The 14131-nt window shown below is 41.7% G+C and overlaps 2 protein-coding genes across 4 annotated transcripts in view; both read left to right on the top strand.

The window, feature by feature from the left end:
- LOC142374590 (vinculin) overlaps positions 1–4420 on the top strand; it is a 31334-nt gene extending 26914 nt beyond the window's left edge. Inside the window, exons 15-21 of the mRNA XM_075458329.1 lie at positions 88–196; positions 281–583; positions 676–800; positions 1141–1326; positions 2298–2501; positions 2602–2706; positions 2832–4420. Coding sequence (XP_075314444.1) covers positions 88–196; positions 281–583; positions 676–800; positions 1141–1326; positions 2298–2501; positions 2602–2706; positions 2832–2978 — 1179 coding nt within the window. The 3' untranslated portion in view covers positions 2979–4420. The remainder of the gene's footprint in view (positions 1–87; positions 197–280; positions 584–675; positions 801–1140; positions 1327–2297; positions 2502–2601; positions 2707–2831) is intronic.
- A 592-nt stretch (positions 4421–5012) lies between these two features.
- LOC142373777 (adenosine kinase-like) overlaps positions 5013–14131 on the top strand; it is a 117656-nt gene continuing 108537 nt past the window's right edge. The window contains exons 1-4 of one of the 3 annotated variants that reach the window (XM_075457175.1): positions 5013–5205; positions 5316–5507; positions 7473–7547; positions 7655–7708. In XM_075457175.1, the coding sequence (XP_075313290.1) occupies positions 5458–5507; positions 7473–7547; positions 7655–7708 (179 nt within the window). In that variant the 5' untranslated portion in view covers positions 5013–5205; positions 5316–5457. Of the gene's footprint in view, positions 5206–5278; positions 5508–6644; positions 6727–7472; positions 7548–7654; positions 7709–14131 lie in introns of those variants that run through there. The other 2 variants (XM_075457176.1, XM_075457177.1) reach the window with 2 other exon arrangements.

The raw sequence follows: 14131 nt of genomic DNA, 5'->3' as shown, positions 1-14131 counted from the left end.
ACGAGTAGAGTTGAAGTGTTTCTCATCTCTTGAGCCAAGTCTTTTGCAGTCAGTAGACTTAGAATAAATGGCTTTGATGATTTCAAGGTGGTGTCTGCTGCTCGTATTCTGCTGAGAAACCCTGGCAACCAAGCTGCGTATGAACATTTTGAGACCATGAAGAATCAGTGGATTGACAATGTGGAGAAAATGACAGGTAAGGTGCCTTGAAGATGCTGAGAGATTGACACTGTTTCCGAGCTCCCGGTGTAATTCCTGATGGTTTCTTCTGGTTGTCTAGGATTGGTGGACGAGGCCATCGATACCAAATCTCTGCTGGATGCCTCGGAGGAAGCCATTAAGAAGGACCTGGATAAGTGCCGTGTGGCTATGGCCAATCACCAACCTCAGATGCTGGTGGCTGGTGCCACCAGCATTGCCCGCAGAGCCAACCGTATCCTCCTGGTGGCGAAACGAGAGGTGGAGAATTCTGAGGATCCCAAATTCAGGGAGATGGTGAAGGCTGCATCTGATGAACTGAGCCAGACGATTTCTCCTATGGTAATGGATGCTAAGGCAGTAGCTGGAAATATCCAGGATCCAAGTAAGTTGATGCTGCTAACGTGATGCAGGAGTTCATTTTATGTGGGTGTTGAGCCTCCTGATGAGTGGGGATGCATTTGTTTTCATTGCCAGGTCTTCAAAAAGGCTTTCTGGACTCGGGTTATAAGATTCTTGGTGCCGTGGCAAAGGTCAGGGAAGCCTTCCAGCCCCAAGAGCCAGACTTCCCACCTCCACCTCCTGAACTGGATCAGCTCAGTGTAAGTCCTGATACAATCACCACTTACAATACTGTATGACAAACAAATTGAAGCTGTTTTAGTTATTATTATTATTATTATTACTACATTACACTTAGCTGACGCTTTTTATCCAAAGCGACTTACATCTATTTAGAGACAGGGTATTGGTTACAGGCCCTGGAGCAATGTGGGGTTAGGTGCCTTGCTCAAGGGCACTTCAGCCATGAATAGAGGTGTAGGGAGAGGTAATGGCGGGACTTGAACTTGCAACCCTCTGATCTTAAGTCCGCCTCCCTAACCACTAGGCCACGGCTAGTTGAGTGCACAAACAACTTATCCATTTTAATTGTCCTTCTAGCTTACTGATGATGCAGCACCTCCCAAGCCTCCCCTTCCAGAGGGTGAGGTTCCTCCCCCCAGGCCTCCTCCACCAGAAGAAAAAGATGAGGAGTTCCCTGAACAAAAGGCTGGTGACATGGTTAATGAGCCCATGATGGTGGCTGCCAGGCAGCTTCACGATGAAGCTCGCAAATGGTCCAGCAAAGTAAGTCAACACTAAGAGGCTGTTTCTGGTTCCTGGTGCCAACATGGGCCTCGACAGATCACAAGCGGACAGCTCTAAGTAGAGATGTAAAACCAATCAGAACACCATGATAAGATATTGAGATCTGATTGCATAGACTGCATTCTGAAGTTATCTGGGACACATGTAGCCACATTCAGTTTGCTGGTCTGGAGCGTTCAAGTCTGCGTTTATACAATGTCATGGAGGAGAGACCTCGGCAACGATGAAAAATTATTCACAAGATGAAAAAATTCAGGACAGTTGCTTGTTGCTTCCCTGGAATGAACCTCCCAGCAAGCTTACCCCAAAGTCAGACCATGCACTGCTCAGAGAAAGTGCAAAAATAAAACCCCCAAGAACAACATTTCAGACTCTACAGGCCTCAGTTAGCATGTTGAAGGTTAAAGTTAATGACAGTACAATTAGAAAAAGACTAGTATGGTTTGTTCCAAAGGTTTAACAGGAAAAGGCCTTTTATTTCTGAAAAGAACATGGCAGCATGGCTCAGGTTTGCAAAGCTGCATCAGAACAAACTTAATCTGTTTAGATAAAGTAAATTAAGATGTATTAACAGCAGATTTTCTGTGCACATCGGGATGGTCTTTTGTCTTCAATTGTAGGTGTTTCGTCCTCTCGTTAATCAGGCACAGTGTGACTGTTTGCATCTCGGCTTTTGGTTGTTTTGATCAGGTGACATTTCCATCTTCAAGACTTGGAATATATATTTTCATAAGTTCACAAGACACGTTGTTGCTTTGCCCACCATTCGAAATGTCACTGTTATTCTTCAGTAGCGCCATGACCTGCAACATTTATGATGACCTATCTTAAGAGTGATGGTCTCATCTTGTTCACGAGTTTTCTGTTCTTCTGACATAACTCGTAAACACAGTGAGTTAGATTAAAAGCATTTGCTTCCTCATTGATTATGTTCTTGTTTCGTCTTGTAGGGAAATGACATCATCGGTGCTGCCAAACGAATGGCCCTGCTCATGGCAGAGATGTCGCGTCTGGTTCGCGGCGGCAGTGGAAACAAGCGTGCCCTCATCCAGTGTGCCAAGGACATTGCTAAGGCTTCTGATGAGGTCACTCGGCTGGCTAAGGAGGTGGCCAAGCAGTGTACTGACAAACGTATCCGGACCAACCTGCTCCAGGTCAGTGCAGCTGTGTTCACGGGATGGTTGAACAGTGCCTTCTAAGCATGGAAGGACTATATATCTGTTGACCTTACTTGGTTCTTTAACCTTATTTCAGGTGTGTGAGCGCATCCCCACCATCAGTACTCAGCTCAAAATCCTCTCTACAGTCAAGGCCACCATGTTGGGTCGTACCAACATCAGCGAAGAGGAGTCCGAGCAGGTGAGTCTTTTATTCTTTTTTTAATTGAAGTATCAGGATTTTCATTATTATCTTAACCGTAGCTATCAATCAGTAAAGGATTGTTAAACTCTCCCTCACCACGATTTTAATTCTTTCTGCTGCAGGCAACTGAGATGTTGGTCCACAATGCTCAGAACCTGATGCAGTCTGTGAAGGAGACCGTCAGAGAAGCAGAGGCGGCTTCCATTAAGATCCGGACAGATGCAGGGTTCACCCTCCACTGGATCAGAAAGACCCCGTGGTACCAATAAGAAAAGGGCTATTGGTCCTCCGCTTCATGCTGGTTCTTTCCAGCTGTGTAAGAGGACACTGAATGGACAGACATGCTTTATCAGAGCCCCACATCTTAATATGGGCAACGTTTCTCTATTAGTCCCATGTCCTGTCTGTAATGGTTGCTGTTGTGGAAGAATATAAACGATGGGACTATAGGTTTGAGTTATGGGTTAGAATCTTACTGGGAAGTGCGTAAAAATATATTTTAAAGCTTATTTGGACAAATCCCAGGAGTATATATATTTGGATCAGAGGTGAGATTTCACGTAATGTAAGAGGGAATGTTTCTGGTCTTTTTTTCTGGATATAGACCACGTTAAGTTAAATTTGAATTGCAACACATTTTTTATATCTTTGTATCCATTATTTTATTATCACGATCATTTGCTCACTTTTGCCAGGATAAGCACACAAACTTGACGAGTTGTTACAAGTGCAGCCAAGGCCAACGCTCAGCACGCGCAGAACACACACAGTGCTATTACATCTGTTTACAATATTCTGTTTTAAAGGAAGTGAAAGAGAAATGCTGTTCTTTACTTTTCATGCTGTAGTGCAGTCTTTATTTCCTTTATTCTCAGCGGTCTGCCAAAGATAGTTTCTCCATCATCCTTGAAAGTATAGTTGTCTTTATATGCAGATTTGAGCTAAATGTTTTTAAACAAACTAAAAAAAACACCTCATGGAAATGTCTATCTAAAGCAGGCATATACATGTTAAATGTTGCATTGAGACTGCATGTAACAAACAGGCTTGTGCAGCATTGAGGCCTAAAAGTTTTTTTCCTTCTAAAGCTAGAAAACCTTGAATATTGCCTTCTGTCCTTTTTTTTTCTTACATTTTTGTAAACACCACACATTTGTATGTCTCTTTTTTTTGTGCACAATCATTATTTGATGTCTGACTTGCACACTTCTAGGTAGTCAAGGGAGCAGAGCTTTGAGATGAAGCATGGCGTCTGCAGCTAGTTAAACCTTCATTCTGTGTTATAACATTTATTTCAGTATGTTTTGATACACTAAACCGTAAGAGCCATCTGTAGAGGATACTTTCTTTTTATTTTTTTTTAACTCTGAAGACTTTTGACAGTCTTTTAGATACCTAATACCAACTGATGTGCCTTTAAAGATTAACTTTATTTGCAATTGATGCAGCTTTTATTTCAAGATGTTTTGTGTCATTTGTACAAGGCGTCATGGTGTTAGTTTGTTCAAAACACTTATTCTACAGATTTCTCTGCTTTAAAGTTAAACCTGATTCATGACTTTTACTAGTAGTAGAATTATTCTCTATGCAAACCCGGAGAGTTTTCCCCCCCCCATAATTATGCAACCGAGTGCGGTTAAAATGGGTCCGAACATCAATTTGCGGAAGCATTGTTCACAATTTTGTAATAAAGCATTTTATAGCACTTGGAGGTGTGTTTGTTGTTGTTTCTTTTTTTGTTGAGGGGGGATGTGGCAGGATAATCATTTTGCCCAGATCCTAAGAAACCATCCTTTCTCTGCCACTGTTCTACCCATCCTCATTCAAAATTTGACCCTAACTTATTCAGGAGTCTGCACCGTATGGGCCCGATGTGCTCAGTAAGTGAACTGCAACAAAAAAACTACTCAAACCTTTTCTTAATATGTTTTGGGGTATTTCCAAGATACTAAAAAAGATTCAGGTCAAGGCTTGAGGCAAAATGACCAAGCAATGGTTTGGTGGAATACATGTAATAGTGCAATGGTTCTTAGAAGGGGGAGTGGGGATGTTGGGATTGATTATGAACAAAATATGTGTCGTCTTGGCAGGTATTTTGACTTAAAACCTCTGCAAACTTAATTTAAGGGGTAATTAACCCCAACTACATTAATAAAAAGCCTTCACATGTTTTATTTCCCAGCCATCCAAATAGTTTTTTAAAGCTTGTTGAGAGTTCAGAAAACTGCACCTCGAGGATGAATATCACACTGTTTTGGAATCTGTTGAACATCCAACAACACATGGGTGACACTGTATGGGGCCCTTGAGGATCTTGCTGACGCATTGAGTCTGTTTTCACCCCATAAATATACATGTAGGCCTGGTGCTTCTGAGTTTCTTTATGATTGCATACCTACATCTAAGGTACCGTATCTCATCTATTTGAAATGGGCTGCCTGTGAGAGGGAATTTCATGTAACTGAACCAGGGGGAAAGGAGAGAAACCGCGATAACGTAAGATATTTCTCCCCTTTATGGGAGCTCAATGTACACTGGTCCAGACAAGACAAAGTAACTAGATGATAAGGACATCTGCCAAACACCATCGCTATTTTTCTCTTTAGGTTGCAGGCGGCTGAGCAATTTCCTCACCATCATTTGAAGGAAAGGGAGCTGCTGTCTTTTGCTCTTCTCCCCCTTCCGAGGACAGAGGCTTTAAAGGCTCAGCTACAATCAAAAGGTTACGTTGCAGGTTTTGAAGAAAAAATGTCGAACGAAGGAGCGAACACGTCGACGGGAAGGATAACGACGTTACGGTAATGACCCGATTGGTTATTTTGTGAAACTGTACGATGAGCTCCGCACAGCTAGCCGCTGTAGCTAGCTATTAATTCAAGCTAACGTCTCTGGTGTTGTGCTAGCTGTCAGCTGGAGGTGCAGAGTAGATGAGGAACGTAACATCAGCTCAAAGCGTTCAAGTTAAACCGCTGTCCGCGTTTATTTACATAATGCTTGGTCAAAACCACACAGACCACAGCTAGCAAGACAAGTGGGGTTCATCACGTGACTAAAAGGCAAGATTTGTCGCTACAACGATTCAAGCAGTAACTGTCTTTAAAAAAAAAAAGAAAAAAAAAAACAGCCAAAAAGACAGACCCCAATGGGAGAAATGATATAGCTGATATCTAAAAAAAAAAAAAGTCTTTTAAACGGGTGAAGTCGTGACAACACTTGACAAGCATGAAACAAACTTTATCGTTTGCTTAAAAGTTAGAATTAAGAGCAGGTTTTTATAAAGGGTAACACGTTTCAGTTAATGTCAAAATTAGCAGGTGACCTTAACACAACAGATTTAATTACGTAACTTGGCATACATTAAGTTGTGTATAATGCAAAAACAGGAAATCAAAATGTACAAAAAATGTCTTGCAACGAAAACATTAAACCAGTGTTTGAACAGCTTTCCCGTTTATCCTCAATGAGTCAAACAACATAGGAATAAACATTATTATTATTATTCATAATGTTAAGCGCTGCAGCGCAGGTTTTGTTGACATTGAAAAAAACTACACAAAGTGAACCGTGTGGCGTTCAAACGACCGAGGAAACCCACATCTGAGATAGCAAATATTTCAAAGAAGAGCAACTGAAGCACATTAAACTAGACAAACCTGGTTATTAAACGTGTATTTTAAGATGAGTCTAAAGCATGGAGTGTTTTAAAAAAAATGCTCGACCCTAAGGGAATAATCTTGAGTGGCCTCAAGTTTGAGGTGCCGATGGTGTAACAGGGGCCTCCCTTCCCAACTGGCCGCGAATGCAGCATAGAAAGCGTTTCAATAATTGGAATGTGTGTAGCCAATCATATACCTAAGAGCTACTAAGACCCGCCCACTTCTTCCACCAATGTGTCAGGGTTGGGCAAAGAGCTGCCTCAGTTTCTGGAGTTAGAAAGCACGTTGCTTTGACAGAGAACAGGAAGCTGTTGATAATTCAATCATCTGCTGAATTTTTTGACATCATGCCAACACCAAGGTGAGATCCCTTAGATGGTATACACCGGCTTCTCCACAGCGAGCAACTCTGCTGTTATGATTGATGTTTTGAAAAAAACGTGCTCACCTTACTGCCTGTCTTTTAATAGTCTGGTTGAAAACACTGTTTTGACATCTTTTAAACAAATGGACAAAGCCAAACTGCTGCTTAAAAGGTTTGACAGTTATTCATAGTACTTTGAATCAGGTGTTTGCTCCGTTTGTGTCATTAGTCAACCTGTGATAGGGAGTCTTGTCATGAGGAATAGACTTTGGCCTCAATGGCCTCTTATTGCTTAGAATTTCCAGATAAAAGGGTAGTGCAAACTGAATAAGATTTCTCATCATGACACAGCAGCGTTTGTCAAATAATGCATTATTCTAACCCTTTAGAATGGGACCTAAGATACCAATCTCTATAAATAAAAGCAAAGGCACAATAATCCTTTATTTTTCATCTTTTCAATGTGGCAAAGTTTTTGCTTTTCATTTGACCAATTTCTACACATCGATTTGTTTCTGTTGCTTTGTTTTCTCCCATGTTGTTGACACATTGACCAGAGAATAAGTCTCGGGTAACGGAGCCATCAGTGAAACATGGGTTTGTCCCATTCTGAAATTTCACCAGTTCAAGCAAACGAATTACAAACAAATGATCTCCTGTATCACAGCAGATTCCTTTCTCTGATCGTGGAGAGCAGCTCAGTGGGAGTGCACACAATACAATACTTTTTTGTCTCCTCGCAGTGAAAACATGCTCTTTGGGATGGGAAATCCCTTGCTTGACATCTCAGCTGTTGTGGACAAAGATTTCCTTGACAAGTAAGTCGAAACAGCTCATTTGTTTTCACTTATATCATCTCATTTCTGTGTCTGAAACGGACAAACAGGAGTAACATTATTTACCTTTTACTTTGTTTTCCTAAAAGGTTTGGACTGAAGCCAAACGACCAGATCCTCGCTGAAGACCAACACAAAGCCTTGTGAGTCATGTATACTGGGAAACCAAAGTTCAGTCAGTAGTGTAATGCATAGTGTTAAAATTTTGTGAAACCAAATAAGGGATACACTGGTCATTCATACCCCACTACTACCATCCTGGCACTGTTAGCTGTGCCCAAAATAGCCAAGCCATAAATCAGGCCTGGGTAAGTGTGAGCTTTAGAACTTGTCACACACTCATTTTTCCTGTACTGAAACTGTGATGAACTATACCCAACAGCCTCTAAATGTATTACTGCCTTCATATAAAAGGTGGATCTACCCATGCTTTTTTACCTACATTTTAACCCCCGTGTACATGATTATTTTTCATTAAGTCAGTCAAAGCATGTGAGTTTCCTCTCCAGACCCACCTCCTCAACTTTACCAGGCCCCAAAAAATGCACACGCGTGTTCCCGAATGTTGCCTCTCACACCTTTTCAAAAGTAAGGTAAACAACAGCAAGATAGATGATTTTGTTAACCTGACCACTATATTCTGCCTTTGCTTAATGCAGCGCAGATGGTGTCTTTGCAGGGAGTTTTTCTGTGTTGGTTGTTTGTGCACTATCTCTAAGTGAGATGAAGGCGAGAGGAAAGTGTTTGAGTTGTTTTTGAAGTCTGAAGGATTGAATGATTTTACACTGATTAGTAAATCACAGAGATGTATTATTTCTCCATCCATCCATCCATTATCTATACCGCTGAATCCGTCTATCGGGTCGCGGGGGGGGCTGGAGCCTATCCCAGCAGTCAATGGGCGAGAGGCGGGGTACACCCTGGACAGGCCGCCAGTCCATCGCAGGGCCACGTATTATTTCTCTCTTTCATTTTTTTTTTTTAAAGATAATGATTAAATGAGGGTTCTCTCCGGGTACTCTGGCTTCCTCCCACCGTCCAAAAACATGCATGTTAGGTTGATTGGTGACTCTAAATTGAGCATAGGAGTGAGTGTGTATGGTTGATTGTCTCGGTGTGAATTAACCAGTTATAGAAAATGGATGGATGGATTAAATGATCTTTTATTGCATTTATAGTTAAAAAATGTTTTTTTTAAATGTTTTTAGATTGATCCTGATTTTTTATGACTAAAACTTAATTGTCTCTAGTCATATGGTTGGTCTTTTAACCAGATTCTATTGCTAAGTAACTAACAATGGGAATCAGTGACCTGCTCTGTGAGCTCCTTGTGCTATTTTGGAGCTATAATTTTAAAGCATGATGGCTTTTTTTAGCCGTGCACGGACAGTCCAGCTGTAGCCTCTGTGGGGACTTCACTGATAAGAACTCAGTTTTTTTATTTGTTATGATGGAGTTTATCAGACGCTGTATTTAATATTCAGACATAGCTTGCAGTCTTACCAGCGTGCAACATCTAGGCTGCTATGGAACAAGTGTCAAATCTGTGAGCTGAAACGCTCCTTTAGAGGATTTCAGAATCTTCACTTATGGGCGAATTAACATTTCACTGCTGTCCAGTTGTATCTGCTTAGATGTGATAACCACAATCTTATCCATCAGCCACTGAGCAACCGCAGTTAAGCATTCCAGTTTTCCTATGGACCAACAAAGATAAAATGTGCATTCATTAACATATTGTCCTTTTATCTAAAAAACATATTGAGGGCATTTCATTCAACAATAAAAAGAAAGAAAAATAAATTAAACCTGAAACCCCAGAACCCACTCCCTTCTTTTCTTGTGAGCATTTTTCCTCCCTTTCCTTGTTGGCATACTATCACAAATCTTTGACAGCTATCCCTCTCAAGTGCCCCTCTGAAAAAGGATAAGTGCTGCTCTTACACCTTCTAAGCCCACATTCCTCCTATTGATTGTCTTTAAACTTTAGTCAGCACCCTGGAGCATCATATAGTATCAACGATGGCACAGGGACTTTTTTCTTTTCTTTTGAAACAAACAATTTGAGCCATGTTTTATGACTTTATACTGTATTAAATGAAAGGGAGTACCTTCGACATCCTTAACTTGTGCAGAGATTTAGGTCAGTTTATTGACACTATTAAAGCATTTTTCTTTTTGGTAGTAAAATGTCTTAATGCTGGGAAATTCCTAAGACCAAACAGGAAAAGTCTCCTGTTTCCGGGAAGTTTGGTGGAAAGGTGGGCCATGCACAAAAGAAATTAGGTATTTTTTTAAATTTTTTACATCTTTTAGAAATGTTTTTAGATATTGGAAGACATTGTAATGCATTTAAAATCTGAAGTAAATCACAGCGCAGTAATTCCAAAACTATGGAGCACCAAAATGTTACATATGATATATAAAGACAGATCGGGACATCAGGTTGTTCGTACCTTACAATAGGCTACCTTGTCAGGTCTCGTTACGCTACAAAAGAGCACATGTGACCTTGGGCGGCGGCTGTGCTGGCAGCACAAAGCAGCATCATCAGCAGTGTTGTTCTCCTTCAGCACAAAGGCTGCGGTGTTATCTTTAGCCCCACAGACACTGTTCTCTCCACATTCTGCACAAGGTCAGGGCAGGATTAACATGCCGCTTTGGTGGTTAATTCCCATCACAATGCATTTCAATGCATGTCTTCTCCAATAGCACACACAGAAAGACACTCGTCATTCTGTCCATACCTTTATATCACAATAAATGTGCAGGGTTTTTTATGTAAATGGTATAAAAAGCTTTAAATGATGCGACATGAGCCTCTGTGTTCTTTCTAATAAAACCCCCAAATTACAGTGTGATTTATCAGGGGACCATTCACAAACCGGAAGATGAACTCGGCTGAAACATGACAAACAAAAAAAAACTTCATTACAAAAAAGGCCTCAATAGACTTACAAGACCAGTCAACTAACACTATCGTTGCACTGCTGAATCTCATGTAACACGATTCATTTTTTCCTCCCATCACCCTGGTGGGAGAGAGATCATTGGATGCAGTGCACTGTGGCCGTTCCTGAATTCAATTATCTAGTCACAGCAGAGCCCATATAATCCTGTTGTGGCTGAGAAATTGCCTGCTGTACAGTAGAAACCATCAACGTCCCCTTTAGAACTGGCTGGGGAGTTGATGTTTTTCGTGTGTCTGTGGTTGTTTTTAGAATCAGCCACAGCTGTGTAGTCTTTGTGTTGAGATAACTGATAAATCATTGCGAAAAAGTGCTTGTTGTAACATTTTGAGTCCCAACATTTGCTGGTTTCCTTAGTCCTTGCAAAATGTTTATGTTTCATAGACATGATTTTTAAAAGATACATATTTATATTTATATATCTTGCAAAACTAATGAAGAAATAGAGAAAATTGTGGAAATAGATGGAGAATATGCTGTGCTGTGAAAAAGAAAATAAAACTTTATTTCCTGTGTGCATCACTGTACTATCCCTCTGTTTTTGGGCTTGGCTGCATCTGTTAATTCTTTAGTGACATAAATGTAAGGTAGCAAAGTCCCAATGAAAGCCCATTCATAAATCTCGACCGCTGTTACAATAACATACCGGTAATCTGTGTCCTCCGCCCATGCCAGCTGTTGCTTCCAAGTATTTGTATTTAAGTCACCGTTTGTGGTGGCGGGGTCATGTTGCAGTAACTGCATGCGTCATGCGCAGTCGTAGCTTTTACTTAGATATTTCCACTGTGGTTAGTGAGCTGCAGTTGAAGAGGTTGTTTTCTATAGATGCTGGTTTTTCAAAGGTGTTTTGAAACTATGGTACGGGAGGAAACCCACTTGCCAAAACCTTGTTTGACTTCCTCTGCTGGCTTAAATTCTGATGAATGATATTGTCAGCTCTACAGTTAATTTTTGTTGTTATTGCTGCTTTGTTATTAGCAGGTTTGGGTTTTTTCTAGTGTATATTGTTATATTTAAGTAATTGGTGGTTCATAATGTATTTGCCACAGATAATGACACAAATAACTCTCAAGTATATGATGGTAAACGTTTTCATCCTCATTAAGGCGTTGGCACTTTAAATGAACACATATTTGTCATTTTTCTTATTTGTTGCTGGTGGATATTTATTCGTAACCTTTCACCTCTTTTCTTACTTGTAAAATCCCTTTAAAATTAGGGAATGCACCTTGTATGTCCAGCAGGTGGCAACAACAGCCTGCTGTTTCTGCCCCAAGGAGCCTCCACAGGAAGCATGCCAGCATGATGAAAACACACCTCTTTCGGCTGGAGATTATAATTTGGGCAAATAGACGTTTCATTTCAGGATAACTAGGCATTACAAATAGTTACGGACACGCAGCATTTCATAATATACCATGCACTCAAACCCTCCTGGGATTGTTAACCATGTCATATTAGAGCTAATAACTATTAGTGTGTCAAATTAGTGAATCATTGTTACAGTGAGCGTTTTTTTATTTTTTATTTCACCCTGCACTGGGGGGAATCATCTGGCTCCTGAATATTAGTGCTGTTCAAACATTTGTTTTATGACTCCCTCTGTCCTATGATAATTAATTGTTTACTTTCTCATCTCTGGATGATGGCATGACTCTTTTCAGAGGTTGTTTGCTCACAGCAATTAAGTTCATCAGGGCTCATCTTCTCCCCCCCCCCCCGGTATCCACCCTCCCTCCTTTTCTCTGTTTCTCTGGGCTAAATGCAGATTAGCAGCGTCACAATCACATCCAGAATGAGAGTAAACTCCTCATTATGCCGTGTGACCCTATGCTGCATGAATAATTCAGGGCCGCAGTGTTAGTGGCTGGCTGTTATTAGCATTCCGGATGGCGAAGAAAAAGAGAGAAAAAGGGAGGGAGAGGGTGGGAGGCTCATATCACTGACAAGGCTGACTCAGGGGGATCGGCACTGGATTGAGACACACATCACACACACATCATCACACGACACAGGAGATCAGTGGAGGTGCCTCTCCACTCACATACCCTGCTGTCTGTGTACATCTTACACACCCCTGCTGCTGCTGCTGTGCAGCTCAACCTGCTTACTGGGAAGAAAACAACAAAGACCTCTCTCACCGAGTACATGCTAAACACTCTGGCTCCTGGGTTTGTGTGTGTGATAGATTCTGCTCTGTAAACACACTTGACTCTACCCCTCTTTCTTTATTTTTATGTTTTTAATAAATAACGAAGCGAATTGAGAGTGCTTGAAACCCCCAGCAGAGCCATCCTTGCATGTCACGAGAAGAAACGCTTCTTCTTGTGTGGTGTGTGTGTGTTTGTCTGTGCTGGCATGCAGGCATGCGTGCAGAGGCTGCATGTGCTTGCCATGGTGCCACTTCACGAGATGCACTCATGCTTGACTGACTGTGTAGACACATTACAGCACCCAGATCCCTTGGCTGTTGCTAAGGCTGAGCGCTGTACTACAGTACTTAAACTCACCTCTGCTGGGGGGTCAGCATGTCCAGCTCTCCCTGCCACTCAGGACATAGGTCATGGGCTTGCATCCATCAGCCAACCTCTGAGCCAAAGAGAGAGCAGAGATTAATGGCACTCAACCGGTAATTGAGACATCAGAAACATGTTCAGCTGCCAGCCGTGCTGCTCTTTATGTTTTATTGATAAGCATAAATTTGACATTTTGGGGCGCTTGCGTAAATCTGACGTGCTCACCAGAGCTGCGCCTGACTGTAAGAAATGTGGATCTAGACCTTTTGAATTATGACACAAGAAAACTTTTCAAAAACAATTATTTAAAGACATGTATTCCGAATTAAAGACATGCTTTCTGCTGCTTTTATTTCTGAATTAAAGTATCGTGTTGTGGTGCAGGGAGATTTCTCTGCACACTGCAAGCATGCACACTGCATCATGAGAGATGGCTGATGCAATCATAATTAAGGCTTGTCCTCACTGGAACTGCAGATGCCTCTCTTTTGTTGATGGCAGCTTCCAGCAGGTGGTGCCAGAAGGAAACATCACAAGTCAAAGGGGGTGTAACAAACATAATCTACATCTCTGTGCATGTGGGCGCTTCCCCCTCCTCCTCTTCTTCTTCCCCTCCTCTCCCTCCAACTCCCCCTTTTAAAGAGCGTTTTATAATTAAAATGTGGGCGTCTTAGCCAGTACATACAGCATGTTCAGTTCAGAAAAGCATGCTCAGGGCTATTTTTAGTCATCTTTGATCCCCCAGCAGCCACACAGGAAAAGCCACTGATGGCAGCAGCCCTTATACATGTAGGTTAGTTGATATAGTATCTGTGCTGATCATTTCTTTACACCTAGGCTGTGCGGGGGTAGAGATGCCAGGCCAGACTGGTGAGCAGAAACACTCCCTGCGTGTTTAAAGTTCACACTGGGCCATATGGTCCCCACAGTAGGGGGTGTTGGAGGAATTATTCACACGGTGCGCTCTGAATCACCGAGATCCTGGTATCAACCTCCAAGATAAGGGGAATGTCTCAAAGGCTTTGTGCTCCGGCTTCAAATCTCAATCCTCAAGAGAACGCCAGAAGCCCCATCCATGCTT

Source organism: Odontesthes bonariensis, chromosome 23, assembly GCF_027942865.1.
Source record: "Odontesthes bonariensis isolate fOdoBon6 chromosome 23, fOdoBon6.hap1, whole genome shotgun sequence".
Classification (NCBI taxonomy): Eukaryota; Metazoa; Chordata; class Actinopteri; order Atheriniformes; family Atherinopsidae; genus Odontesthes; species Odontesthes bonariensis.
This window is presented reverse-complemented; position numbering and strand designations above follow the sequence as displayed.